General features: G+C 45.0%; 2 protein-coding genes across 2 annotated transcripts; both read right to left on the reverse strand.

Annotated features, from left to right (window-relative positions):
• On the reverse strand, positions 1–7,171 carry LOC121058242 (rho guanine nucleotide exchange factor 7-like). Its single transcript, XM_040533542.1, has 8 exons — positions 6,284–7,171; positions 5,044–5,116; positions 4,303–4,439; positions 2,845–2,991; positions 2,106–2,192; positions 1,884–1,959; positions 1,236–1,312; positions 1–515 (listed from the first exon to the last, which is right to left on the reverse strand). Exons 1-8 carry the CDS (start codon positions 6,365–6,367, stop codon positions 441–443), a joined length of 756 nt encoding a protein of 251 aa, XP_040389476.1. The 5' UTR covers positions 6,368–7,171; the 3' UTR covers positions 1–440.
• A 681-nt stretch (positions 7,172–7,852) lies between these two features.
• Positions 7,853–25,938, reverse strand: TTLL10 (tubulin tyrosine ligase like 10). Its single transcript, XM_040533540.1, is given in 16 exon segments — positions 7,853–7,931; positions 8,516–8,614; positions 9,132–10,110; positions 10,112–10,338; positions 11,360–11,453; positions 15,672–15,788; positions 16,660–16,800; positions 18,206–18,377; positions 19,219–19,390; positions 19,614–19,699; positions 20,351–20,471; positions 21,210–21,328; positions 22,227–22,392; positions 25,102–25,208; positions 25,633–25,736; positions 25,858–25,938. Coding segments are annotated over 13 exon segments (1,761 nt in total). The 5' UTR covers positions 25,728–25,736; positions 25,858–25,938; the 3' UTR covers positions 7,853–7,931; positions 8,516–8,614; positions 9,132–9,966.
• Between the last annotated feature and the right edge of the window lie 1,413 nt (positions 25,939–27,351).

Below are 27,351 nucleotides of genomic sequence, written 5' to 3' on the forward strand. Positions count from 1 at the left end.
AAGGAAGGCAATGGCTTTCCAAACCAATGGCTACCTAAATGAGGATGGAAAGTTTTTTTTAAACATGACTGCTTCTTTCTACGCACAGTTCAGGCTCAGGATTATGGGTTTTATTTGTAGTATTTACACAGTATTTTACAGTGTTTCTTTTTCCCAAGAAGAATCAAGCAATAAATATAGGAAGCAAATTGAGAAAGATTTCTCTGTAAGGCAGATGTACAGCTGAGGTCAGAGTCACAGGGACCCACATAGATTGCAATGGTCCATTCAAAACAGCAGCCAGTGCAGAGTAATTCATGTGCAGATCCTTATTCACCTCTCGGTCTGAAAGAAGCTTGGTTTCCAGTTTCCAATCCATTCTTACTCATTCATGCAGCTTCTTCACTTTCTGTTGGGATCATATTCAACATACCTTCTTCCTGTCAGTGCATGCTGATGTCCTAGTGATGCTGCCAGGATTTCTTAGGGATGCTTGGTGGTGGCTGGAGTGACAGAGAATCAAGGTTTTTCTCCGGCTGGAACGTAGAATATATTTTTAGCATGTGGATATACTACTTTAACGTATGAATATTTTCTTGGCAGAGAGCATTCCCATGCTGTTTTAGTATTATTGGCCAAGAATTTACACGCTAGACAAACACAGGCATGCTCAATGAAAGAATAACGATATTGATTAATAAATACTCTGGGCCCAGCATCTTTTCAACTTTTAAAACATCGCTCCTGATGCACCTTCCTCTCCTCCGTGCCCAGATGTGGTTACCCACTGTGCAGGGTGTACTCTGAAAGCTACAAACATGGGTGTTTTAGGAGGTGGTGTGACTTTTAACACACCTCTGAAACTTCATGAAACAGTCCCTTGCCCTCAGCACTTCTGCTTATTTCACTATGTAATTTCCACTGAAATCTGTGCAAATCAGGTGCTCAGGTATCAGTCTTTCACTCCTGGAGTAGGTAAAGTAGTGTTTGTTTTTTTTGCATAAGAGGACCCAAATTCAGTCCCTGCTGAAAGAGTAGATTTTTTTTTTTTTTTAAAGAAAAACACATTGATATTTACGGGCCTACTGTATGTGACTTATCAGGAGAAAGATGGGCTTGAAGACAACTCCATACTCTTTTGTGGAAAAGGAAAAGAAAATTTAGGAGGATGATCCATCTCAGATGAATCTATGTATAATTGGGAAAATTCCAGCTCGATAAGAGAGATTTCTGCAGTAAAGTTCTCTGAAAAATACCTTCTGTAGGTGGAAGAGGAATTTTTCATAATCCTCTGCTGTGGAACAGGTGATAAGGATTGGTTCAGTCAGGCTTCCTGCAAGACATTAGCAGGGAGCAGTTTGGTGATGGAAAAGTGTGCAAAGTTTGCCATGACACATGCGTGAGCCCAGAGCAAGGAAAGCCACAGGGACTGTCCCCACATGAGGTTAGCACCCTCTCCCTACAGCCAGCCTCTGGCTTTCAGCTTGATTTTGCTTTTAACCACAGGAAGGCTGCGCTGCCCCGTGATGGAAGCGTTAGCGGAGTGGGACTGGGCTGACTGTTGAACCGAGCAGGGAAGCACAGAAAGCTATTAAGACTTAGCAGCCAGCAACACAAGAAACCCCTAAAGAGCATCTGTTTGATCGCCTTAGATTGCAACTAGAAATGAAATCTGATTTTAACTAGATACTGTCTCTTGTGGTAGATTCAAACATCCTGGCTGTGAAAGGGATTCTGTACTGAATCTGCGGGGCATTGGAAGGCTCTTTGTTTCTTATTAAAGCAGTTTTTTTCCTGCCAGAAACTGCTGCTGCAAAGGGGTCCTGCAAGCCTGAGCTACTCTGTGCAACTGGATGCACTTGCAGGAAGAAAAATTCCCAAATGATCTATCCTCAATTACATACCTGTAATTTCAAACTGTAACCTCCCCAGCACAGTGGATTTCTCCTTTGCCTGGATTCCAGTCAGGGGGAGTTTTCCCTTCAAAAAAGAAAAGGAAAACATTGCTTTTCTTCAGGCTTTCCCCTTTTCTCCTCGCTATTCATTTTCACCACCCAAAACTGCTCACCAGATCCAGCTTCTCTTAGTTCTTTACTTATTTGACCATTTGTACTGTGTCTTGTTACCTCGTATGTGATTGCAGTTCTCTCCTTATCCACAGAGAGGAAAAGCAGGTCTTCTGGAAATAGGAGCAGCAGTCTTTCCTTAGAGTCCTGTAGAAAAGAGGCACTTTAGAGACAGCAGAAATGTTCAGTAACTTCTTCTCAGTGGGTATGTCTCAACCAAAGGCAGAATATGAAGGCTAATGGCTGTGGCAACACGAAAAACTTGGAGCTGTCTGCAGTGCCCATGCCAGCCACGGATACTGTTCTTTGTATTTCTTATTCAGCTTGGATATTCATTGCTTAGAAAGCTGGTAGGATACCCCAAGACGGATAGATGGATGAGTTGTTGTTGTTAAGAATAGGTTAGGCCCATATCTGCAATGGAATATTTAGAAAATGTTGATCTTCCTGTGTAATAGGAAGGGGGTGAACTCTCCCTCCCAGCATCTTTGGAGGCTGAGTGCAACTGTCTGGACACATTCTCAGAAGTGGCTTTCAGGGGAAGAAAAGAAAAACCCACTGCATTTCCTTTTGTCTCTTTGACACTGTAGGACTTTGACATAATTATCCTTATGCTACCTTTTCTGTAGCATAATGACACACATGAGCAATAGTCATTAAAACTGCAAAACATATTTTGGGGAAATACACATTATAGCCCCCCCCCCTTTTTTTTTAAACAACAGTTCCATGTGAGCCTGAAGGTACACTGATTTTAATCTGTTCAAAGCCACCCACGTATCCGAGCAGTATACGTTACCCCTGTGCAGCCAGTAGCCACTTGCACCATGGTCAAATACTGGATCCTTCCCAGATGCTGGATTGGTTTTCCTTCCCACTTCAGAATGGTGTTGCACAAGAGATGTCTCATCAGCTCCTTTTTCTTCCACTGTTCATCACATGGCACCTTTATTTTTTTATTTTTTTGGGGACAGAGCAAAAGGTCATAAAACTGAAGGTATGAAGTTTTTCAGGGTTAAAGTGTGGTGAAAAAAGGTAATTAGAGGATATGCTTGGAAACTGGGACACCTGTGATGAAGTTCCTAGTTTGCTGCAGTTTTCTGCCAACTTGTGTGCTGTAGTTTCACAAGCACCAGCTGAGACAACAAAACAGCTTTAGATATTAAAGGGAAAAATCTCATTTTCCTTCTCCCCCTCACAAGAGGTTGTTTAGGATGTTGGTTTGATTTGAGTGGGAATGTCATGGTAATTCTAAGCACTTTGGGCTTGGCATTCAAGTCCTTTTTTTAGGGGATTATTTTTTTTACTTTTTAGGGATGTTTTACTTTTCCTCCAAAGTAGTGCTGTCCAGCAAACAGGAGAGTGGGGATCAAGGTGTGCTCATGGTATTCATGGCTGTGCTCAGCCCTGGATGCATTTCTGCAGTCTGTAATGAATCCTTAGAGCAAGACCACCTGGGCTAACTCCTGCAAAGTTAGCTGGTATCCACTAGCTACAAAAAATATGTGACCTGTAGGGAGCATCAGACATCAGCAGCTCTTGATGGGTGGTCTGGGTAGCACAAAACTGAGGACAGTGAGACACGACTAAGGTACAAGGTTGCCCTAGAGTTTACACCATGCTAGACATCAAGGGCAGCTGGGTGGATGTGTAATGAAAGGGAAACCTCAAGTACACTGACAGTGAATAGCACTAGGGAGGGGGGAAATAGGAGCTGGCTGTCCAGCTGACTCTTACCTTTTAGGAATCTGGGGACACAATGACATGGGCAGAAGCTTTGGGAGGATTCATTGCATTGCTGTGTCTGAGTGCCCTAAGCCCCAGCGGTAGGAGTGTTTTCAGTGTCAGTGTAATCCTGCCATCTTGTGACTCTTGTGGATGTTGCAGTGTGTTTTGTAAGCTTACGTATTTTTAAGTTGGTGCAACAGCAGGTATCAAAGAGCAAGTCTTTATTTTGTGGCTGTAACTAATGGGAAATTTAAATTTTTTAGTAGTGTAACAGTTACATCCCATGAAGAAAAGCAATCAGTAATTTGTCTAAAACCTCTCGTGAGCACAGAGCGTGAGCTTAGTGATATAGCAATGATGGGAGAAAGTTTACTTCAGCGTAGAAAGTGTCTACAGCGTCTTCAGGTAAACCTGCTGCTCAGTTCCAGCCTGTCTCCTAAAGATCCGCCCAAACCCTATCCATTTTCAGAGCTGCTACCGTTTTGTGTTTCCGTGCCATTTTCTTTACACCTGTTCTCCTCTGACTTACCAGGAAAGAGATGTTATTGATGGGACTGATGGGGCAGTTGGCATTTGCCATCTTGATTTGGTGCTGGAGGTGTCGAATCCACATGTCAAAATCAGCTGAATTCTGGCAGCAAATGAGCCGGGATTCAATCATGGACCCTGCGCAGAGACACACACATGGCCTGGGTCTGAGGAAGGGTGGTTGCGATCTGCCTTTGGGCCCAGTGGGTGAATTCTGCCTCCCCTGTGCCACAGAGCATCACCTGCACTTTGGCATCTCGTGGTGGAACATGGTCGTGTCTGGCCTTTGTTGCTGTTGGTGGGAGATACTGGGCTGGCACTGGGACAATTAGATAGCTACCTTGTTCTAAGTCCAAAGACATCCTCATTTGCCTCCTGTTTAGTTTAGGTAGAAAATCAGAGTAAAGGGGAATGTATACTTTATATTGCCTTTCCTCTGAGGAATTTTGAGTGCAAAGTTGTGCAGCAGTTGTGTTCACCCGTAAAAACTGAGACTCCAAATTCCTTCCATCTATATGTCCTGCCCCTCTTGGCAATATAGCAGGTGCTACATGTGAGAGCCCGGTCCAGCAAGGCATGGCACATTCTCCAGGAGGAATATCTTCTTCAGTAATCATCCACCTGGCTGCATAGCCCCCTTATTTTCTGCCCACATAGACCGCCAGTCCTTGAAGCCCAGAGCAGGGGTATCACTGCTCTGCGACTACCCCAGGCCCCTCCAGGAACTGCCCAACAGGCTTACCAGAAATCTCAAACGTGTAGCTGATGGCACTCACTATCTGCCTCAGGTGCATCCCAGCAAGAGGAAGGAGCCCCTGGTATGGTGAGGAATGATGTTAGAGGTCAGCTGGTAAGAATAACTTCTCTGTCCCACTGCAGTCCCTCTGACACACGGCAGATTGCTTTTCTGCAGGCCAGCTAAAAAATTTCCTAGCTTTTCAGCCTTTCACCTTAAGTAAGTCTGGGACAGATGATGTTCAGCTTGTTGTCTGGAGACATAGGAAATCTGAGTTTTTATTCCTGTTTCCCTACTCATAAAATGACTGTCCTCCTTCATAAAATGTTCTGAGCTACAGGGGTGAGCTTCACCAATAGACCAAGACTGGTGCTGAAAAGCAGTTTGTATGTGCTAGACACAATTTCATCTGCTTTGCAGCCTCCCTCTCTTTACCACCTGCCCCACGCCCACCAGCCATGCCAGAAGAGGACATTCACATTAAGGACAAAGGGGCCTCTCTGCATTTTGGATCCTGTATTTCATAAAGTGATGATTTCTTTTCTGTGTCCTCCTCTTACTCCACCCATGGAGCTGATAGAGGGACTTTGATTTTTATCACCTCCAGTGTGATACAGCTCAAGGATCTTTCTGTAGTGAGGAAGTTTCTTAATTTGGCTCTTTTTTTTTTCTCACTTTCAGGAGCCACAGACATGTATGAGAGCCATCAGGAGACGTTGCTATGCTGAGGGCAGCTCTCCTGGACGTGTCTCCTTGGTGCTCTGTGCCTGCCCCCTCCTACACCTTCCCTAACTCTCTCTCTCCTGTCACCTCCTGTTCTTGTCGCCTTCTTCGGGTGCCTTCTGGCTGATGCCTCAGCTCACTGGTAGGGAGCTGCAGTCCCTGGGTAAACCAGGGACATGATAAGCGGCCGGCTAAAATTACAGAATATAATATAAATAGAAAGTGGCACTTCTTTTTTAATCCCTGGTGAGGCCTGTTCAAAATAAGCTGAAAAAACATGGTAAATTGTGAGCTACTGTGCTAGAAAATATGCCAAAGCCCCAGTAAAATCAGTGAAGTGTCCCTGTCTTGGCTGGTGGGGTCCGAATATCTTTGCTCCATCTTGAGCCTTGCTCTTGGCAGGGCATCGAGGGGTTAGCACTCTTTTTACCATGCACATGCTAAAGCTATGAGCAAGGAGATACTTAGGAAATCTGGAATATGAGCGTAGATACACAGACACAAAGGGATTCTTATGCTTTACCTCGTAAACAAATGTCTTCTTTGTGTGATCCACGGAAAGAATCAGCAAGTGTAAGGAGGCCAGCACAACGTAGCGCTCACACATCTCCTGTTGAAATAAGATCAGTTACATCTTTCCTCTAGAACATTTCAGTTTCCTAAAAGGAAATTACATCTCTCCAAATCTCTTCACCTCCCCTTGCTGCCTGACAGGTGTCTGTGCTCAGGAGCTCTGCAGTGTTTAACTGCTGGGCTCTCTTGCACCCGGTCACAGTTTGGCCAAAGCTTTATGTCACTAATTTGTCATTTTTCATCATCTTGCCTCTAGGTGCTCTCTGAGAACTGGCAAACCAGACCATGGCATTCCTGAGAGACAGCGAGGTTTTGCTGTGTGCATGCAGTCAGATAAACAGGGCTGTGTGGTTAGAGAGGCGTGAATCCATGGCAGAGCTAGAACAGGTCTCGGTTCCTCCTGACTTTGTCACCACCACAGCAGTGACTGTCACACTCTGACGGTTTCACCACTCGCCACTAGCACCCGTGGAGAGGGCTTGATCGTCACATGGACTAATTTGGAACCGTAGTGACCTTCTCTCTTTGGGGAAAAGCACAAAAGAAACCTCTGACAAAATAAAAGGATGTTTTTGTCAGAATGAATTATAAAAAAAAGTCACGCTGCTCAAGGAAGCGGCTGTGAAATCCTTTCAGCTCTTGCTGGCACTGGTGAAAAAAAGTTAAACTTATTGGCATTAATTGCAGGGAAAAAAAGGTCAAGACAAATCGTGGCTTGGGTGTTGCACTGAGATTTGACAGTAGTTTGGACAGGGCCTGTGAAATCCAAATTTAGCCAATCTTTTCTTTCTCAAGGGAAAAATCCCCTGCTTATTACCGCGTGGTTGTGGTGCAAGGATGATTACCTCCATGTGGTAACTCCTCAGAAAAACCCGGGAGGACCAAACAATTTCCCCGAGAGAGTGGATGTTCGTCCCTTCCCAGCCAGTGATGGGCTGTGTGATCAACAAGTGCAGCAGTTCCTCCCGTGTTCTTCCCCACAGTGCTTCTGCCTGGGAAAAAGCAAAAGCGACAAGCGCTTCTTGTAATCTTACCAGGAATATCCTGAAAAATGAGACAATTAGAGGTAGGAAAATTGAAACTAGAGTCAAGTGATGCTGATATATAACTAACTAGCTAAAAGAGAGGGAGGGGGTGTGCTTTTTCTGCCCAGACCATGGGAGATTGGGATGTTGACTGTATGTGTGAATTTGCATAGATCTCTTCCTCTCTCTCTGGGCATGTTCTCAGCAATGGTGATAAAACATGGTCCCAGGAAAAATTCCCCAGCTGACTTGTGGTGACAAACTTTCATGCATGTGGAGTTGTAGAAAGCAAGCTGGAAAACTGTGCGTGGGCCTCAAAACAGACAGGACTGCTGATTATTTGCTTTCAAAATAAAGGGAATGTTATAGCATCTGGCACTTTACTGTAACAGGACACTGCATCAGGATAAAGCCGTGGTGGGTGAGATAAACAGGGCTCTGATTTCTTCCTTGGTTCTACATATGAATCTTTGCTTGCGTGACCCTGCTCATACCTCTTCTGTCTCCGTGGGGGTTGCAGGGTCCTTAGGCTGGAGGGATCCCTCGCTCTGGCCGTCTGAGATGGACCACTTTCTGAAATGGAAGAGAAGATGGAAAGGCATAGAAAGATACTTGCAAGCGTTGTTTAAAAGAGAGAGAGGGATTTGTGCTCAGTCAGCAGACCAATTTATGGATTTCTGACATAATTTTTGTGTATGCTAAAATGTTCTATTTTAGACTTGAGGACTGGCTGGTAACAGCTCAGTGAACTCTAGGGGAAAATGCGGTAGATGCAGAATCAGAAAGCAGGCATGTCAAGGAATAACAAAGCTGAACCTTTGGGAAAGATAATGCTGAAGGCCCCCTCACATTAAACAGAAACTATGGCCTAAATTCATCAGAGCACTTAGACTCCTGGTTTTCTGCTGGCTTTGTACGGGAAGGATGATGAAGGCACTCTCAGTGTGCCTGCCTGGATGGACATGGGAAGAACGACCCCGTTTCCTGGCTTCTGGTGAAATTATGGAAGGAAATGTAGCTCAACACTTGGCCTGGAGTACAGAACACTTAGGTGGTATGATAACAGTCTTCACAGATGTAAAAGACCACCAGAAAGAGGAGGGGATTTATTTTTTTCTTTCTGTTTGTGGTAGATAAGGTAGAGACAATGGCCTTACCTGCATTAGAGGTTAGCTACTGGGGAGAAACCATGGCTTGCCTGGGACACTGCCGAACCTTCATCACTGGAGGTGTTCAAGGACAGGCTAGACAAGCATCTGCCAAGCAAGATTTGGGAAGAGCTGAGGCTGCTCCAGAGGAGGGAGCAGGGCTAAGGGCCTCCTGAGCTTCCTCAGGCCTCCAATTGCCTCCGGCGTGTGACACCGAGTGAAACCATCCGTTTCCGATGAGACGAGAGCAGTGCTCGCCAGAGCCCCAGGACTTGGTTGTGGTTGTTGCACAAGCAGAAAGAGCGTTACATCCCTGGCAGGGGGGAATATTCCCACCTGCAGGTTCTCAAATGCCGACCCTCTACCTTAAGAGACTGTGACACCTAAGGGGACCTACTAAGGAGAAGTAGGCAGGCTCTAGTTAGAAGTGCCTGACATTTAGCGTTACTGTAAATACTATCTAGAAAAGGGGAAGAAGCAAAAGCTCTTTTTTTTTTTCTTTCTTTCTTTTATTTATTTTTTTAAGGGAGCCATTTGGCAAGCAGACACAGACATCAGATTTCAGTTGTCAGCACCTTTCTGTTTGATGGTTGGCACTTCTCACACCCCCAAAACTGCTTCCTACCTGGTCCTGCCTGTCTTCAATAGCTCCACCTCGTCCTGGCTTGCTCCTGCAGACCCAGCCTGCCTGGCACTCAGGCTGCAGCATCCCATCCTCGGTCACTGGCTCCCACGTCCCCAGATGCTGGCTTCAAAGTGATGCTGGCAGTCAGAGGATCGCATGAATGTGCTTGAATGGCAGTCAGTCAGAGTAAGGACAGGAGGGGAAGGAAGAACGCATGCACCCTTCCACTTGCTGCTCATTTACATTCTCCTCGTGTTAGCAGCAGCAGCATCTGAGATGTGAAAGCATTTCCTGTTGGTTTTAAACCTCTCGCCCTACTCCTCGTCTCCTTGGTCCCCCAAGCGTCATTGCTTCCTGCTGAGATGATGGCCTTGATGTGATAAGCATGTGCTGCTCTGTGGTTGTCACCTCAACCAAATGAAAAACGAAAGAGACTCTTAATATAACACGGTTAAATGTGCAAGGCACAGCTGGGGAGGAAGGGAGTTATGGGACCAGTGGGGGGGGTTCTTCTGTTGAGCCCTAGGTTTAGTCTTTGCAGCTGATCTCCCTGCCTTTCTGGAGAATGACTTTGTAAAAAGCTTGGCTGGTTTCTGGCTTGCACCTGTGAGATCAACATTGTTTATAAAAGGGATGGTTGTTAATGTGGTAGCGGTGGTCTCATTTTCTGTAATTTTTCTGTAGTTTCTGGCTGGCTGCTTTCTGCAGAAGAACGAAACACATCATTGCTGGTGTTCCAGTTCACACCTTCTCTTTATACCAGCTGAAAAAAAGGAGCAGGACACGCACAGCACATAGAAGTTTAGCTTTTATTTGCTTTTTATGTTTGAAGTTGTCAAAACCCTCTTGCTCTGTAGTGGCTCAGCATGTTTATCCATGGTGGTCGAAGAGCTGCACGTGTTAGGTTAGGAGATGGTTTGTTGGCAAGTCTTTTTAGGCAACAAGGCAACTTTTCTTTTGGAGCAACCGAGTTTTTTGGAAGAGGCGTCCATCTCTTTGGTGGGGCTGTGCCCAAAGTAGCTGGCACTGTCCGTGTGTGGCCGCAGGTACCGTCCCATGCACAGTCCGCCGGGTCTGAGCTTCAGGAGTTGCTTCTGGCCGAGGTCCGTGGCATCCTCGTTGTAGAGCAGCACGAAGTGGCAGCGTGTCTCCAAAGGCAGCACGCTCCGGCCTTTCAGGCACTTGTTGAAGATCTCGAGAACCAGATCTGGAAGAGAAGCCTCAGTTACGAGGTGGTCTGAGCACCCCGGGGGCAACGTGTACCCGAGCTCATCGTGTCTGCCCACGAGGCAGCTGCGCACGATGCAGCTGTGTGTGTGGGCCAGGGGGGAACTGGTTTCCAGCCTGTGATCTGTGGCCTCCGTGGATTATTAAGACAATGAAAATAAGAAAATAAAGACACAGCCCCCATGCTTTTCTTGCATTCGCTTCAGCCCCACTGGCAAAACTTTAGGAAAATGGTAGGGAAAATATTATAGAGCTGTTGACAGTGCAATACAGAATATGAATAACCCCCCAAAATAAATGGAGATATGTACAGCAAGGTAACTGTATTTATGAATGAAAGCATGAGTAGACTGTCACCAATACTTGTCATGTGGAGAGAGGTGCTCCCTTTACTGCTTCTCTTTATGCATACGGTGCTATCACCAAAAACCAGGGGCAAAAGGGACCTTGAGGGGCCTCCTGGTGCACCCCTCCAGGCAGGACCACTTGTAGTTAAGGTACATCAGGCTGCATAAGGTTTTTTTCTGTCTTTGTACAGTTCATGTAACAGTTGTCAGCCGAATTGGTGAGGCACAGTGGGAGCTACAGCTGCCCTGAGCACTGCTGTGTCTGTGTAAGGCACGTTGCACAAACTGACCTCAGTTCTGTGCATGCAGAGCAACAAGCATGGAGAAAATGTGCAGGTGCACCTACAGGGTCACGTATGAAGAGTTAGTCTTTTGTACATAAATATATAAGAAAGCATTTCTAAAAGTAATTATAACAAAAAAATTAGCCACTTATTTCCTTCTAATGGAAGCATGGCTAATGAGACCTTAGATTTTCTGGGTCTGCACCGTGTAGAAATTTCAGTGCTTTCCATATGACAAGCACTCAGCAGCAAGATATCTTTATTCCAAGGCTATTTTGCAGCTACAACTGATATCAACAAGGATCTCCTCCGACAAGCAGCAGAGTGATATCATTATCTGCTCCGGCCACCCTGTGATTTCCTCGCTTACCAAGACTCTCGTAGACCACAGCGGGGATGATGTCTCTCAGGACTTTGCAGTCGGTGTGCAATGCGGGGTTTGCGTTCATCTCCAGAAGCCAGACCTAGGAAAGATGAACGTCAATCAGGAAAGCAGGCTGGATCCACTCAGAGTCACAGCAATGCCATTTTACTGACTTAGTGAATGCCTGGAGATGTAAGAATACAAATAAATCCCAACAAGATCTCCTGGCACAGAGTGCAGGTAAGACAGCATTTTCAGAAGGACTTGAATTCAATTTTGCATACATTTTGTTACTTGGGAACGACACTACATATTATTTGGTGTTTCCAGCTGATAGTCTTTAGATTAAACTCCTGCTCTATAGGCGTGCAGGGGCACCGTGTCTCTTAACATACTAATTTCTGTAGTGGTTTTGAGTTGAGTTTTTTGAGTCATGTGAAAGTTACAAGGAATCTAGGAATCATGTTTTGATTTGGGGTGGAAATGGGGTCAGAACCAAGCAAACGGCACTGAGTTCTCAATCAGCCCTTGGATTTGATTTCCTGGGTAAGCTTTGGTTTTAGGTAAAAGCCACAGAAGATACTCATTTTGTGTATCTACACAAGTTTCATCTCTATTTCCCTTTGACGTGGCAAAGTATGCAGCTCCTAGCTGCAGCATGTGATGGTCCAGTTACAAGTCTATGTGAAACCAACCAGTTGACTTGAATGTAATTCTGTTTACTATTTCTTTTCCCTGCCATGAAAGAAACTCATCTGTTCACTTCCTGCCTTCGCCATATGGTGCTGCATCTTGTATAGAGGACGTATAGGAATTACTTGATTTTTTTTTTTTTTCAGGAAGGTTATTTAATCATGCAACAGCCCCAGGCTGTTTTAATTGAATTTTTAAAACATATATTCTCTCTCTCTCTTTTTTTTTCTTTTTTTTTTTTTTTCCTCTAAAGCAGCAACGAGTTTGCCTGCAAGTAGCAGTGAAATGTGGGTGGTAGATTTTGGCAACGTGATAGCTTTCACTTTGGCACTTTGTTTTTGCTGACAATAAAATACAACAATAATTTTCGCTTCTTTGAAATACTGTATTGAAACAAATGGAAAGACTGATAAGTGAGGGTGGTGAAATGTCTTGTTTTTTTTTTCCAGAGGGGAACTGGGACAGCCGCTCAAAAATAACCTGCTCTGCAGATGCCAACAGAGGGCACCTACGTTACATTCATTTTTCTTGGCAAACTTTCTTCTGAGTAAATTTCCTTTTTCCTATTAAAAGTTCATAAGGTTTTCTGCTGACAGACAAACTCAATGAACCTTTATAATTGTCTTGACTAGGTTTTGGTTCCCTCTCCTTCAAAACAAACAAAACTGATGAGCAGGAGGAAGTGTTCACGTCTGTCAGACTGTGCATCTTTTACATTGTGCTACGTAAGTGTTTCGCAGGTTTTTAAAATGCTTTCAACAACCAGGACAAGTTAAGAAATGCTTTTTGTTTTATTTTAGGGAAAGCAGAGAGAATAAAGCCAAGATCCAGCATATCCATGTGACTACCTCCAATGTTCATGGGGAGCTGTGTACAATTAAAACACCTGAGCCCCCTCCCTGCATCTGGTATGCAGGTGCCTTGCTTCGAATTTGATAGCAAACACATGGCAAAGGAACCAAAATCTAGAACATCTGCTCTTGACCTCCTAACTGTACATTATCCTTTTTCTTTAGGCTTTCCAAGTGACGAGAGCAATAATGGTGCTTGGGCAAGCGGTGCTGCTCTGGATGCTTCTGGTGCTGATGAGGTTCCTGCTCCCTGGAGCCCGCCAGCACAACTGCACTTCAAGACATCACAGGTAGGCTTAAACACTTTAAATAGTAGAATTTTTCCATAGGCCCTCAAACAGCATGCCAGCTGCAGCCTCTAAGTGTATTGCACCGGGATCTGAGGTCTCACTCCTTGTTCTTTGTGTAGGGCCAGATGCAGCATGAGCAGTTCCTGCAGAGGTTGGCTGGAACGTGCTCAGAGCCCCAAGCTATCTGCAACAGGGCTGCCTTGTTCTGCGGCAGGTGTCCTGGGGGCCTGACCTCTGGCTGGAGCTTTAAGCAGCACAGGAATGCCAGTCGGAAACAGGAATAAAATAACTTGTTCTGTGCCCTGTGTGGAGTGGGCACATCCAGCTCTGCAGCATCCTTGTGGAACTGGAGCGAATGAAAAGCTGTGTCGTTCCAATCTAAGGGACCAGCCCTTCTTTAGCAAGGGATTTGAGAGTTATCTTTGTTTTATGTACATCTATCACAAATTGGCAAATGGCTTATCTATATTCAGTCTGTTCTCTCGTGATGGATAGCTGAATCCCTTTATGGCTGATGAAAAATTCACACATCTTATCTTCCCAGCATTTCTTTGGAGAAGCCCTTTCGCACTGCTGATGCAATGCTTTCTGAAAACAGGTTCCTTGGGCATTTAAATGACAGTGTCCAAAGCTGTGTAGTTGTGTAGTGGCTTGGGCATTTATAATACAAAACGAGGAAGCTCAAAAAAAAAAAAAAGAGAGAAAGAAAAAGAAACGGTAACAGTAAAACCACATCCATCACTTTTTCTCTCCTCTTCAAAGTACTTTGTTCTTCTCAGCCTTCATATGAACATACAAAGCTCTACAGAAAGCTGTGGTTTCTCTGCAGGCCCAGCTTTCATGATTTGTGCTTCTGGGAACTCTGAGGCAGGAAAGCACCTTCCAAGGACTGGGCCAGGATGCTGCAGAGTCTTCAAGAATTATTAGGCGTGATGCTGGGGGCATTTGCATCTCAGATAAGGAAGAAGGAAGAGCATGAGGGGCTCTAGGACAGAACACAAGACCATGTTAAATCAATGTAAAGCAAATTCTGCACGTCCTCAAATAGGATGCCAGGGAGCATAAGGCTGTTGTGTATTACAGGTGGAGAGGGCAGGATGTCAGACCAGGAATTGTAATGGTAACCCACAGAGGACTGAGAGTTCGCTGCACAGAGCAGTGTTAAAAAATAAAAATGTTGGTTTATTGCACCCCAGTGGAACATGGACGAAGCTATGCTTAAATAAATGCCTAAATTTCCACTTTACCCTCTCTCAAATGCATGTTCCAGGTTCCAACTGACTCCATCACCACTAAGCGTCCAGAAATCCCCCTCATTCTTACTGATAGTACTTGTCAAGAAACATATTTTATTTATCTCTCCCTATGTAAAATGCATGGGGATGTAATGATCTTTAAATACTCAAGTTTTTAACTAGCCAGGTAGGGACTGCCACAATAGAGTGACACTGGATCTCCTATTCTACTTAAAGTTTACACAGCCGGGACTTTGCATGCCAACATTGCAAAAGACAATTGCCTCTGAAATTCGAGAAGCACCACTTTCTGTGTCTTTCCCATTTATTCCTCTTTGCCATTGACTTCCCGGACAAAGGAGGCTATTGTCTGGGCGATGCATACATTAATTCCATTCTTTCATAGGGTTTGCTGTTCCCACTGCCCTTTGCTGGAATATGTTTGAGTTCCTTTCTGCTTTAGCAACAGCAGAATCTGCCAGATGGCTTTCTGTTATGTTTAGATCAGGTGGGTTTTGAAGGCCTGCCTGCTCTGAAAGCAGCTCAGTCACTGTATTTAGCATTTCCCTTTCTTCTGGCTTTTCTTGCCTGAGTTTCATTCACTCTTCACAAGCTTGAGCTGTAATTCTAGCAGGTTTTATAGACTCGGCGGGCTAACCTATTGCTAAATGCTAAACCCACAATGAACGTAGAGGTGCTGATGCTGACATGGAATCGATAATGACTGATTCTGCTGTGTGCCGAAGGCGAGTCCTTTCTTGGATACTCAGCTCGTGTAAATCAGTATACTCCACGTGACATTAGCGGCATTACAAAATCATTTATGCTGGCTGATTGCCTGTCATGTTTGGTTTCTGGAGAGATAAACAACCTGAGCGGGCATTAAAATTCCAATATGTTTGCTATCAACCGAGTGGACATCACGATACCCATGCTTCTCAATGTGAACTCCACTTTACCAAGAAAATTCTGCACAGAGCAGTTTCTGCTGCAGTAAATATTTTTCTTCCCCTCATGAGCTGTTAAGCCAGCGTTTCTCTGTGCAGTACATGTGCAGGCTGTATATATGCCATGTCTTGATGCTGGACAATGGAATTGGGGAAAAAAAATAAATCCTGCACTTCACAGCTGGCTGAATGTCTGCTCTATTCAATTCCTAGTGCCAGAGCCTTTGTCAGCCATTCTATGCTGCTGGCATTAGACACCTGGCCAATATCATACTTAGTATTTGGCAATATTTTAGTCATACCTTAAAGTTTTCATCGATTAAAAAGTCGCAGCCAATGAGGTCAAAGTAGCCCAGTTTGCGATCCAGTTTGTGCTTGGCCGCCAGGAAGCACTGCAACATGATCTGCTGCATCCTTTTCTGAAAGACAGGGAGCGGGGATAACTGATCAGTCAACGCCAAGGGCATGGGAGTGACTGCAAATCACTGCTGTCCTCCCGGTTTAGGGACATTTTTTCTTCCCCTGCCTCTAGCAGCGCTCCTCTCTAGACTTGGAAGGCTGCTGTGTTTTAATACTCTATGCCCGTCCACTTTGAGTTGATGAAGTCCCCTCTTTAAATTGTTTCTCCAGAAACTGGTTCCTGTAGGGATGTCAGCCCTTGTCCCTTACTCAGAATGAGCTGTTTGTGCAATTTTTAGTGATGATCTTCAGCGATGCATCGCTAGACTCAGGCTGATGAGATGATGTCTCATGAACTCAGATAATTTCTTTGCTGTGTTTCCTCTGTGAGACAGGAAGATGGTAAGAAATCAAGCCAGCTGAGTCTTTCATCTCTCCTCTATGAGAGATCTCAGGCCCTGATATGCTTTTCATGTGGCAAAATTGTGTCAAAAGTGAAGAGAGAGACCAAGCCAGACAGGGAAGAGACCACTGTAAGTGTAGTCCCTTTGCAGGCTAATAGGTCTCTCTGGTGTGTACCTTGGTTTTCAGCACAGGACCACAGCATTGGGTGAGGAATGTGAAGGACAAAATTGCATTTTTATGCCAGGATGTACATTCACACTCTCCTTAACAGCAGTTTACCCATTTTATTAACCACTAAAATTAAACTCTGTGTGTCTTGATTTCTGTGTTTATCATCTGCAGGCAAATGGTTACCATGGGACCATCAATATCTCCTTGCTCGGTGCATATGTTTCCTTAGGGACTCCACTGAATTGAAGGTTTTCCTCCCTACTCCAGTCACCCTAATTAGGCAGACTCTCACACCATACACTTGCTTGCACTCACAGTAAACACGGTGAAAACCCAGTCCTTGGGGAGGCCGTTGGTTTTCGTGAACTTCTCATTAACGTAGCTGTTGAAGTGCTCCATCCGCCAAACCGTCTCGTCTTTCAGCTGGCTGTACAGGGAGTTCTTCTTCTGCATGTACTGCGAGGCGGGGGACAGAGCAAGGGGAGGATTAGGTTTCTGGCAGACATCAAAGCACCCCAAGTTTTTCCAAGGATCTGGAGGTGGGAAGAACCCCAGGATCACGTTATTGACGTGGAGGGAAGACAGCCCCTCACCAGCAGATCTAAATCTGAGCAAGTGCACTGGGAGTCACTTATAGCACTGCCCCAGTGATGTGCCTGACACATGGACAGCACGGAGACAGCTATCCAAGCTCTCTGTCAAAGCAGTGTTTTCTCTGTGTGCATGTATGATGTATCTGGATCAGTGCTTGGCAGATGGGCAGAGGTGTTTTCAAATAATAGTCATGATATTCTTTGGACTAAGTCTGGTTCCAAACAATTCCTCTCTTCCACTGTCTCATTAACCCCTAAGTCAGCTGGAGTTTATCACTCCTGGGGTAGGAGGGGAACAAGGGCAGAATCAACTGTGACTCGAAGTCTGGCCTTTTACCAGCTGCTCCTGCAAATTTCGTTTCCCTCCTCCCAGCGGGAACCTAGGTAATTTATGTTCTGCTAATAAACACCTGTCCTTTGTTTAATATCGCTTGTGCCATGGGATCCTACCCAAGCACCTGAATTCCCGTGTGGATAGCTCTCTACCTGAGCAAACAAACTATTCCAGGAAAACAAGCAGCATACTGATAATAGCATATATTGCAGGAAGCAGCTATAATCTGCTGTCCTGAACTGTGCTCCTGCAGGAACTGTAATACTCCAACAAGAACTGAAGTGGGCTTCTCTCATAGCTCCCTAATGCACATTTTGCCCATTTTCAGAACACAGGGAGAGGGGCTTTAAAAGCTGTTTTCTCCCTTACAATTCTTTTCATTCTCTTCCATCAAGGTCAGTCCTAACTACTGAAGTGGCTCATATGAAGGAAAAAAAAACTCAGGTAGTTTTAAATAAGAAAGGTTTTTATTTTGTATGACAAGAGGTGGGATGGGAATATGAGCCAAAGCAGTCTTGGTGCATAAATCTCATTTGAGAAGCCAAGGTGGAGATTTAAGAATGATGGCTCTTGGAGAACACATCTGCATCTTACATCATTATGATTATCACATTTAAGCACAGCAAAATCCTTTAAGATTAGCAAAGTCCTTAGCCAAGACTAAGGCTCGTTTGTGCTAGGTAGCCACAAAGGCTTCTTCTCTACAGATATATGAGAGAAAAATGTCAGGAGGAAGATGTCCAGGGAAAGAAATTGTCAGCATAAGCAGAAAATTGGTCCATGGCAGAGAGTACTACTTCTGTTCAGCCTCCATTTCATGGGTGCACAGCTTTTGCATGCACGAGGCATATTTTCAGCCTTTCAAGGCTTTTTTTTGCTTCCCTTCTCTGTAGTCCCTCCTCCCCTTCTTCTGAGCTAAATGCACGTGGTTTACCTGGTTGGTGAGATGAACGGTCAGATCGTCAGACATGGCGTCGTAATTGGTGCAGGTCAGGCGGACATAACCCTGGGCAAAAAACAACACATAGGGTGCAGTGCAGGCAATGAGGAGGTAAGACCGGACATCGAACTTCTTCCCTTCCAGGAGCAGAGGCTGGTGGATGTACCTGTGAGGGCATTGCAAGACATGTCACCAACAGGCAGCCGTAACGCATGGCAGTTCAAAGCTCACCCCAAACCCCACTGCCAGTTCATTTTACACCGCAGAACAAAGATGTTTGTTTATCCTTGTTTCAACATTCCTTAAGGTGAGTGGCAGCAGAGGGCGCTCAGAAGAGAGGCCAGAATTGCTAGGAATGGATTCTGGAGGAACAGAAGCCGTGCTGAGTCTCAGAAGGTAATTAAAGATTTACTAATATTTACTGGAGAATACAGAAATTTTGTCTGAACACAAAGAACCCTTCATGAAGCACCATTGCTTTTATTGCCAGTCTGATGTCATCTGGGAATTGTTTCCTTTTATCATCAAAGCTCGCTGGATGCCCACACAAATACCAAGAATATGCTGTTAAAACAATCAGTGCTAGCAAACAGTTTTCAAAGGTGCATGGAGTCTCGTTATTCACAGCCTAAGCCAGTTCCTTGCTATTAGAAATCAAGATGAGCACTGAGGTAGGGTAGCTTAAACTCGTCCCTAGTTTAAATAACTTCATGCAAGGCTTTTGTCATGTACAGAAATGTAGCACCTGGCCTTTTGAAGCCCTGTTTAAATTTCCAAAGGCAAACTCTTTCTGATGGCAAAGATCTGCCTTAAAATGACTGAAGTGCAGATGCAAGATGGACTAACCAGAGAAACAGCCTCTCTCCCACAAAATGAAATCCCCTATGTCGATGGGAAGATGTGGTATAAATATATTAAACACCTACGGAACAAAATAATGCACTGGGGCTAGTATGGCTTGATTAAGCACACTACTCACACGTGGATTCCCAGGCTTCGATCTCTACCTTTGCACTATTCTCGCCTGGGGAGCCCTGCACTGCACCCTCTTGCTGGGCAGGTCTCTCTCTGAGCTGTGGAGCTTGGCTTGAAGGATGTTGGCAGCAGCAGGATTTTTAAGGAGGAAAATTCCTCGACCTTGGTTAGAGCAGCTTGGTTTGCAGATCCAAATCTGTTCTTCTAAAGAGAGAACGAGTCTGTTATAGTGACCTGTGGGGTGTGAAACACCGGTATGCCAGTTCGTGGGCTCTGAAAACTGCTCGCTTCAACGAGTGTATGTATCTGCACACACACAAACATCACTGATGGACATCAGTGGTTATTACTGTGGCTACATTAACGAACTTCTTAGAGGAACACATAGCTATTTAAACTGGTTGCTACCAAGATGAAGACAATTCACCTTTGCAAATCTCAAAAAAGGCATTTCTCTCATCTTTTAAGTCCAGGCGAAAAGATTCTGGGAAGAATTCTTCCATCTTCAGTAACCTATGGGAAAATCAAATACAAGTTGAAAACCCTATCCAACATGTTCATTCCTTGGTTACTTTCTGAAAGGATACTTGCAAGACACTTGAGGCTTTTTTCCTTCTTTGCAGACAATTTTTTTTTTTTTTCTTGAGCTACCTCATCCCATACACTTTCAAGAATATATTTTAACCTTAAGACATTCTCCATATGCTCATTTCTTTTGAAAACTGAGATGGCTGCAGGTAACCGTGGTATAGAATTGCCTTTTTTTTTTTTTTTTTTGTATGGATATGTCAAAAATAGAGGACCAGAGATAGCAATAAACTGCTTTTATATTTACAGTGTCTCTGCTACAAGAGGTTGGTTCTTCCAGTAGGAGAATGCACCCAAAAGAGGGGAATTATTGTAACCACTATCTTTGGAGACCTGGCCTTTGTACAACTCCAGATATTTCAATCTTTAATGTAGGTACTTTGGAGGAGGGGAGATGGGAGGAGTAGGGGGGAGGGTGGGGAGGATGATTTTCTGGACAATAAGGAAAATAAAACACCATATACTTTGTGTCCTGTACTGTTATGCATCCAGAAGAAGCTGCTCCTTTGTTTATATGCTCTCACTTTTGCTTGGCATAAGTTTCTGCTCAAGGTTCAAGGAGGTGAGAGTTCTTACTTGGAATTAGAGCTCCTGCCGACCTTTTTCATCACACGCTCTTGCTCTCTCAGGCAGGATAAAAGCCCTATCTTACTGGTGAGGACTCTGTTGTTGGGAATCTGGTAGAGAAGCTGTTCACCTGTTTGAGGAAAAAGAAAAAAAAAAAGGTTGTTCTCATTGTCCCATGCAGGAGAATGTGGAGGATGAAGCTGACCTGGTCGCTGCTGACTCTCACTACTGGTGGGAGAGGTGGCTGGGCCCTGGGATGTCAGGATGCACTGATGGGACCGAGGGTAGAGAGCAGCTCAAAAAGCTGAATGTCAGCACGGCAGAGCTGTTTGGCTTTTAGGGACTCTCCTCTCCCTAGAGATATCCAGGCCTGGGGTGTATGGGGTGACCCATCTTGAGCTTTGCTGCTCGTTCTACACACGCACCGTTCCTTTTCTCTGCTCACCTGGAAAAGGCCGTGTGGCTGCCCATTGACGTGGGGCACTCTCTGCATGCAGAGCTTTGCCCAGTGCAGGTGCCAGAGCAGGCTGCTCACTGCTCCGGTGCTGCAGGGCAGCCTCAGCCCTACTGCTGCCTGCGGGCTCGAATCCACAGAGGGAGGGCCGCCTTTCAGAAGTGATTATGATGCTTTGTGTTTAATTCATTTCAATGGTATCTTTTCTCCCAAAGCTGCTCTCTTGTCTAAAATCCTTTCTTTAATCACCATGGCAATCCAGCTCCGATATCCCCGCCGAGGTCTGCCAACGAGTTGAGGTTACCTGGTTCTCCTACCCCGCAGGTGACCTCCTCCGCCCCGGGAGTCACAAGTCCAGCATTCTCAAGTTTTTCCCACTGCCCTCTCCCGCTCAAGACCCAGTGGCACCTCTACCTTCTTTGAAATGGTAATAGGTCTCTCGGCACTTGATCTCACACCATTTCAGTGCGTAATCCTGTCTTCTGTTGTCATAGATACGCTGCCAGCCTCTGCGCTGGCAATAGATGCTCACACTGCGTATGGAAAACAAAATAGCAAAGTAGCCTCCCTTCCAGTAACAAAGACTTACTTAGCTCCTGTCCCTTGAACTCCTTATAGTTTTCCCTGGGAGCCTGACCTAACACCCCCAGGAGCCCCTGGGTGGGGGATAAGGTGGGAAACATTAATTAGGATGGCTGCAAGTGGGCCTGTATGCTAAGGACATTGTGATTCTGCAGCACTAATGAGAACCTGCACCACTTCAGCAGGGTTATTTCAATTAGGATGCATGAGGTACCCGTGGCATAGGAATGATTTGCATTGCGGTCCAGTCTTAGTAAGGCACCTCTCTGCTGAGCAGCACAAGGAGAGATGACAAGTAGCAATAGAAAAAGCTGTTTGTAGTCAAAGCTATGGAAATGCAGCAAGGAGCGTGCTGTTTACAGCAGCCATTCTGTGCTGCTTGCTGGTGACAACGTCTAGAGAAGAGTGTCAGTATGCTGGAAAGGAAAAGATGAAACTTCTGATCTGACAATTTTCCTTGGGCAGAAATCTCTTCTTATTTTTTTGCTTGTTTTGCATTTAGCACAACAGAATGTTGATCAACAACAGTGGTGCCTAGCTCTGGTGATGATGCTAGCAGATCTGCTACGTGGAGTAGCTAAGTGATTTTTGTTCAGCCCAAACAGAGAAACTTTCATTAAATAAACAGAAGTATTTAGTTTCTTTGCACAGAGATAGCAGTTAGCTATTTTACCACAGCTATTCTTCCAGTAGGTACTTTCCATTTGAATTATTTTTAAACCATTGCTCGTATGTGTCACTCCAAAAAGACACCAAGTAAAAAGTGATTTGATGCTAACAGCTGATGTTGTGTGCTTTCGTATATTGTCACAGTATTCTTCTATGAATCTGCTGAGAGGACCTACTTACAGTCCAGCTCCATTGGATCCACTGATATAAAAATAAGGTCCTGGTCCCTTTGGCACCTCTCGTATCGCTTCTTCTGGCTGTATTTCTTGAGGGCATGCCTTAACACGTATTCTGTTCTCGTGAGGCTTGGCTTCATCAAGCTCCAGTTCAGAGGTGGTAGAAATAGCTGCAAAAATGAAAATTGAGAAACTTCAGATGATCTGGGATCTTCTCCATAAAATGCACATGTAAAAAGGCAGCTGCTACAGAATAAAATACTGTAAGGGATCACTTAAATTGACTTTATAGCCATACCTGGTGCAGTCTTAAAACAATTCAGAAATTATTGCTAACGTAACCTGATGGTGCAATCAGGTGGTATATTAGGTGGAAAACTGCCATAAACTGAGCAGAAATAAGCTATAGGAAAGCCTTACAGACTGCCAGGTCTTGGAGTGGGGGGCAAAAAAAGAAGGGCAAGAAAAGCCTTCCAAAAAGTGATAGCCATACTCTGTACATTGAAACAGATTTCTTTAATTTTTTTTAAGCCAACAGGAATTTTGACGAGCCCAGGATGTGACAGCTCTGAGGTCCCCGACAGGCAGCCACAAAGTGGAATGGCATACGTGAATTGTGGTGACACTGACTGAAGGGGTGGGAATGAAAAACACCCTGCTTCAAATTGGAAACTAATCATGTCAGAGCTTGCTATGGTTCTGTTGCTTATTCTCAGCTCCCAGGGCTCAGAAGCTGATGAATATGTGGGACATAATCATTTTTTCGATACAAAGTTAATGGGATCTGCCTAATCTGTAAAGTGCTGCTGTGTCATTTCTGGAGGAGAGTGAGTGCTTGTATCTGGCTTTAGCAGTGGTGAAGAACTTTGACTTGTTGCCCTTCTAGAAATGATAAACCAGGCTGAAAACGTCAGTTGCAGATATTCCTCTTTAATTTTTTTTTTCTTATATAATACACAGCAAATGAACAGCTTATGACTACTTGTATAACTCACATTTGGGTTACTGAGACCCAGATCACTGGCCAGACATCTACGAAAAACATTTAAAGGCCTAACACTTCCAGGGGCTGAGAAGCTATGCCTCCATTTTCTCTTGCATGTGCACAAAACCTTTGGGAGCAGTAGAGCCTGGGAATAGACAAAAAAGTCTCCTCCACCCTAGTGCTGCTCCCCCTGGAATGGGGTGGTAGCAGGGAAGGAGGCAGCAGGAAACCAGCAGATGACAAGACCGGAGCTATCTACCCTTTGGACTGCTCTTTTATCATTTTCTGTATTACATCCCGTGATTGCTTGAGTCAAACCTACTAACTCAGTGACAAATCTCCTTTAAAGCGGAGCAAAGGTATTGGGCGTTGCTATCGCTCATGTTTTACAAGCGTTTATTTTATGTCTTCTTTGCGCTCCTCTATGAATGGAGCGCACCAGGTGCAGCCCATGCAGTTTCCCACCAGGCTCACACACTTGGCTCAGTTTATTTTGGAATACACAAAGTCTATTGCAAACTCTTTGAGGCAGGACCCACTTGAAATTTCTGCTTCTACTGGCCACCAAGGGGCTCTGACAGTAAAAGCCCTTAGTGTTGCAAACTACAGCATTATCCATGCTATTATATTATTATTATGCTAATTGTCAGGCCAATTAAGTGGCATGCAGGAGCGCAGCACAGCTCAGCTGCTTGCAGCACGTGGAAGGTTGTGCCTCCCTGCCAGCTGCTGGCATCTTCCACCTGAGGTTGTTGCCCTCCTTAGCACCGTGGGGTACCGTGCTGCTCTTGCTACTCTTTAAGATGGGAATGTGAATATTTATTTATCTATTTTTAACATTTAATTACTTGGTCATACCTTCTGTATGAGTTTATGTCTCTTTTAGCATCCCTCTCCTTGCTTGGATTACTAGGAGATCACCCAGTATAAGCAGTCCCATTTATCCTGGGACGTGGGCACACAAGCTATCCTGCAGCGACTGCAGTGCTCCAGTATGCTCCTCCATCAGTCTGAACACGTTCGTGTCTCTCCCTCTCTAATCTTTATACAGAGTTCCAGGGGATGGCAGCCTCTTATCTTTTCTGTCTAATTATAATGTCCCAGTGTTAAAGACATACTTCCATTTCATTGAATCTGTTGATAGGTATTATTTTAGCATCCCTTTAGCCTTCATCTGCATGTTTTGCACCCTCAGACGGCTAATTGCTAGCAAGGTGAGTGGAGCCAGGCATGCAGGGGGCATTCCTAGTGCCTGACCCTGCCCATTTCACCTCGGGCTGCATGCCCAATCAGCACAGTAAAGCTAAATCTAATCATCATCTGAGCATCATCAGACAAGCACTACCCTAAAGCTTTCCTTTTTATTAAAAAGGTGTTCATTTGAAAAAAAAAAAAAAAAAAAAAGCGTATTTTTACTGCCAATGCATGGAATTCAATTCAACAACAAATACATCAGAAAAATAATAATATTGTTTTAGTCATTGTAAAATTTATGGCATTACAGCCAAATTATCTCTTAATAAAAATTTTTTTTTTTTTTTTTTAGATGAACTGTTTGATACTGGATGGGTTGTGGTGTTGTTTTTTTTTTCTTCATGTTTTCAACAAAGCAATTACAAGGTAAGCATAAAATATTTTAATTTCACTAATGTTTGCCAGCCAATATTAATAATTTCAGTCTTGAATTATTTTAGAAGCAAAGTGACTGATTTATATTCACAGGGTTTATCTGCAAAGGTATAAATTATGTGCAGTATGCCTGCAATCATGCCATAGGTTAGTGGCCAGCACATTAGTTGGTGTAAGAAAGTGCAGATCACTTCATATTGGTATCAGCTCAGACCCTGGGCATAGGATTTGGCACAATTAATAGAACCAGGGGTACAAGAATCACCTCTGCCAGCTGATAAGGCCCGAGCACGTTGCTGGTTCCTTCCCTGTACTGCAGGGCTGGTGTTCTTCTGCCTCTTGGGGGGCACGGAGGCCATCTCGGCAACCAGTCTGCCAAAGGAAAGATCGTGGTCAGCCCCTTGGCCAGCACCGCCGGGGATCTGGGACGGCTGCAAGGGGTCCTCTCCTTATTCCTATATGCAGTAGTGTCTAGTTTCTATGTACAGCTTCTGGTGGGTAGCCTCTGGTGGGGGGTGGGGGGGCAGATTTCCAAGTCACGTCTGGAGGACGGGCCTGGAACATTCACTCCAAACGCCATAAAACAGATGAAAATGGCTGTTCAGCTTATAGCTGGGCACTGCTGCCATTAGATGACACGAAAAGGTTTCAGCATTTTACTGATAAACTGCTCCGTGCCGTATCTCCACGGAGATTAGAGAGGCATTCTGCACAGCTACAACTTTTTGCCTTTCAGCCCCTTCTCTCCAGGCCGAAACGGTGTTTTTTGTCAACAAAAAGTAGTGGAAATTCTAACCTTTGCTTGGCAGTTTCTAAATGCTTTTGGAGAGCTTTAACTCCCTGTCCTTCCTTCAGTTGGGAGAACTTGCACTTGGCTTCTAGACAGGCCATGAACAGCTCCTAAAGAAAAAAACGTCCCGTGGTGGAGCAGGTTCGTGCTCTGGAAGAGTGCAGGCTGCCTTCTTTCATTGACTGAGGGGTGGTGGAGCCACAGCAGCGAGTGGCGGCTCAGAAACCCAACCTGCTGCTGCCCCGCGGAGCTTGAGATGCCATCGCGGAGGTCCAGGCAGCCTTCGGCACTCTGACCATGGGCCGAGCTCCTAGCAACAGCAGCCTGGCTACTGCTGGTAACCACACCAAGGGTTCTGGCTCTAAAAACGCGCAGGGATTTCCACAAACACGTGTGCTTTCAGATAAAGGCGTCCAGTGGCAGAGCTGCTGAGCAAATCGGCGCGGGTGGCGGAGCAGAGCTGTGTAACAGAGCCAGCAAAGCCGGCTCTGCTCCCGAGCAACTGCTGCCTGGCACGCTTGTGCTCGGTCCTCTGTGGCTCTCCTCGATCTTCTGAAGGTCAGGCTTCACTTTTCTTGTGCCACCTCCAGACAGCAAACTGGGGAGGCTGGTTTCATCCTCCCCACTGTGCAACCACCGATAGGACAAGGGGTTAAATACCAGAATATATAGACTTTAAATATCAGAATATATAGACTTTAAATACCAGAATATATATACTTCATCCATAATGTGGCTTTCCTGGCAGTTCGCGTAGCTCAGCACTTTGTTGGACAGAGTACTGGAGTCGGTCCAGTACTGGAGGAAAGAGTTGCTAACAGGGTAAAATTAGTGCTCTAAATCCTCCTGCTCCTTTAGAGGCAAATCCTTCTGCAAGCGCCTGAAGAGCATCTCAGAGGCCAAAAGCAAAATGCTGAATGCGGCAGCCCTCTAGAGCCAGCCAAATCCTCTGCGTGCCAAAGGCGAGGGTGCTGCATTGCCAAATGCAGCCGTGCAGCAGAGCTGCAGCTGCAGCAGGGATCGGTGCTGAAGTGTGTCTTTACATCGCCTGCACGCTCCGGGCATCATCCTGCAGTGGCACCCGGTGCTGGTGGGACTGGGCAAGGGGCTCAGCCCCAGCCAGAGGGAATCCAGCCTGTCAGACCTCCCCGGACGTGGGCAGAGCGAGCTGAGGCACAAAAGACCTAAATTCAAACATACGTAAAAAAATAAATAAAAATAAAATGGATACAAAAATATGTAATGTGAATTAACTGATGAATACAGAGATTTCTCCTGGAATTAGGTTATTGATTCCCTTGTATAGTTTTACTGTGCCACTGAGCTACTGCTGAGCTGAGCCTACAATAATCAGGGATTAATTGGATGTAAAGGAAAAGAAAGGGAAGGCAAGAGGAGAATTCCTCACTTCACCCCAAACCTCATAAATTCCTACGTGTGATTCAATGAGTCTGAGGGTGCTGGGACAAGTGTGGGAAAGGAGCAACTCCATGGTTTTGGGTCCTTCCCCAAAATAAAATCCTAACCAAGCAGAGTGCATCCATTGCTAGTTTTGTGATTAAATGAACCATTATATGACTTTGGCGAATTACTGTTTCTACAAGAGTCTCTCCCCACTCCCCCCTTTTTTTTTTTTTAAATATTGAACTGTCAATTGTCTGAATACAGTGAAAAGTGGGGCTAACACAATGGGACCTTGATTTTTTTCTAGCAGCTGCTGTGTGC

The sequence above is a fragment of the Cygnus olor genome, chromosome 21 (genome assembly GCF_009769625.2).
Source record: "Cygnus olor isolate bCygOlo1 chromosome 21, bCygOlo1.pri.v2, whole genome shotgun sequence".
NCBI classification, from domain to species: Eukaryota; Metazoa; Chordata; class Aves; order Anseriformes; family Anatidae; genus Cygnus; species Cygnus olor.

Bases quoted from the DNA above. Each gene is read 5' to 3' on its own strand.
- LOC121058242 (XM_040533542.1), bottom strand. From the start codon at position 6,367: ATGTGTGAGCGCTACGTTGTGCTGGCCTCCTTACACTTGCTGATTCTT. The intron at 5,117-6,283 runs GTAAAGCATAAG...TCACCATACCAG, and splicing joins AGAAGACATTTGTTTACGAG to GGGCTCCTTCCTCTTGCTGG. The intron at 2,193-2,844 runs GTAACGTATACT...TCTTTTCTACAG, and splicing joins TGGCTACTGGCTGCACAGGG to GACTCTAAGGAAAGACTGCT.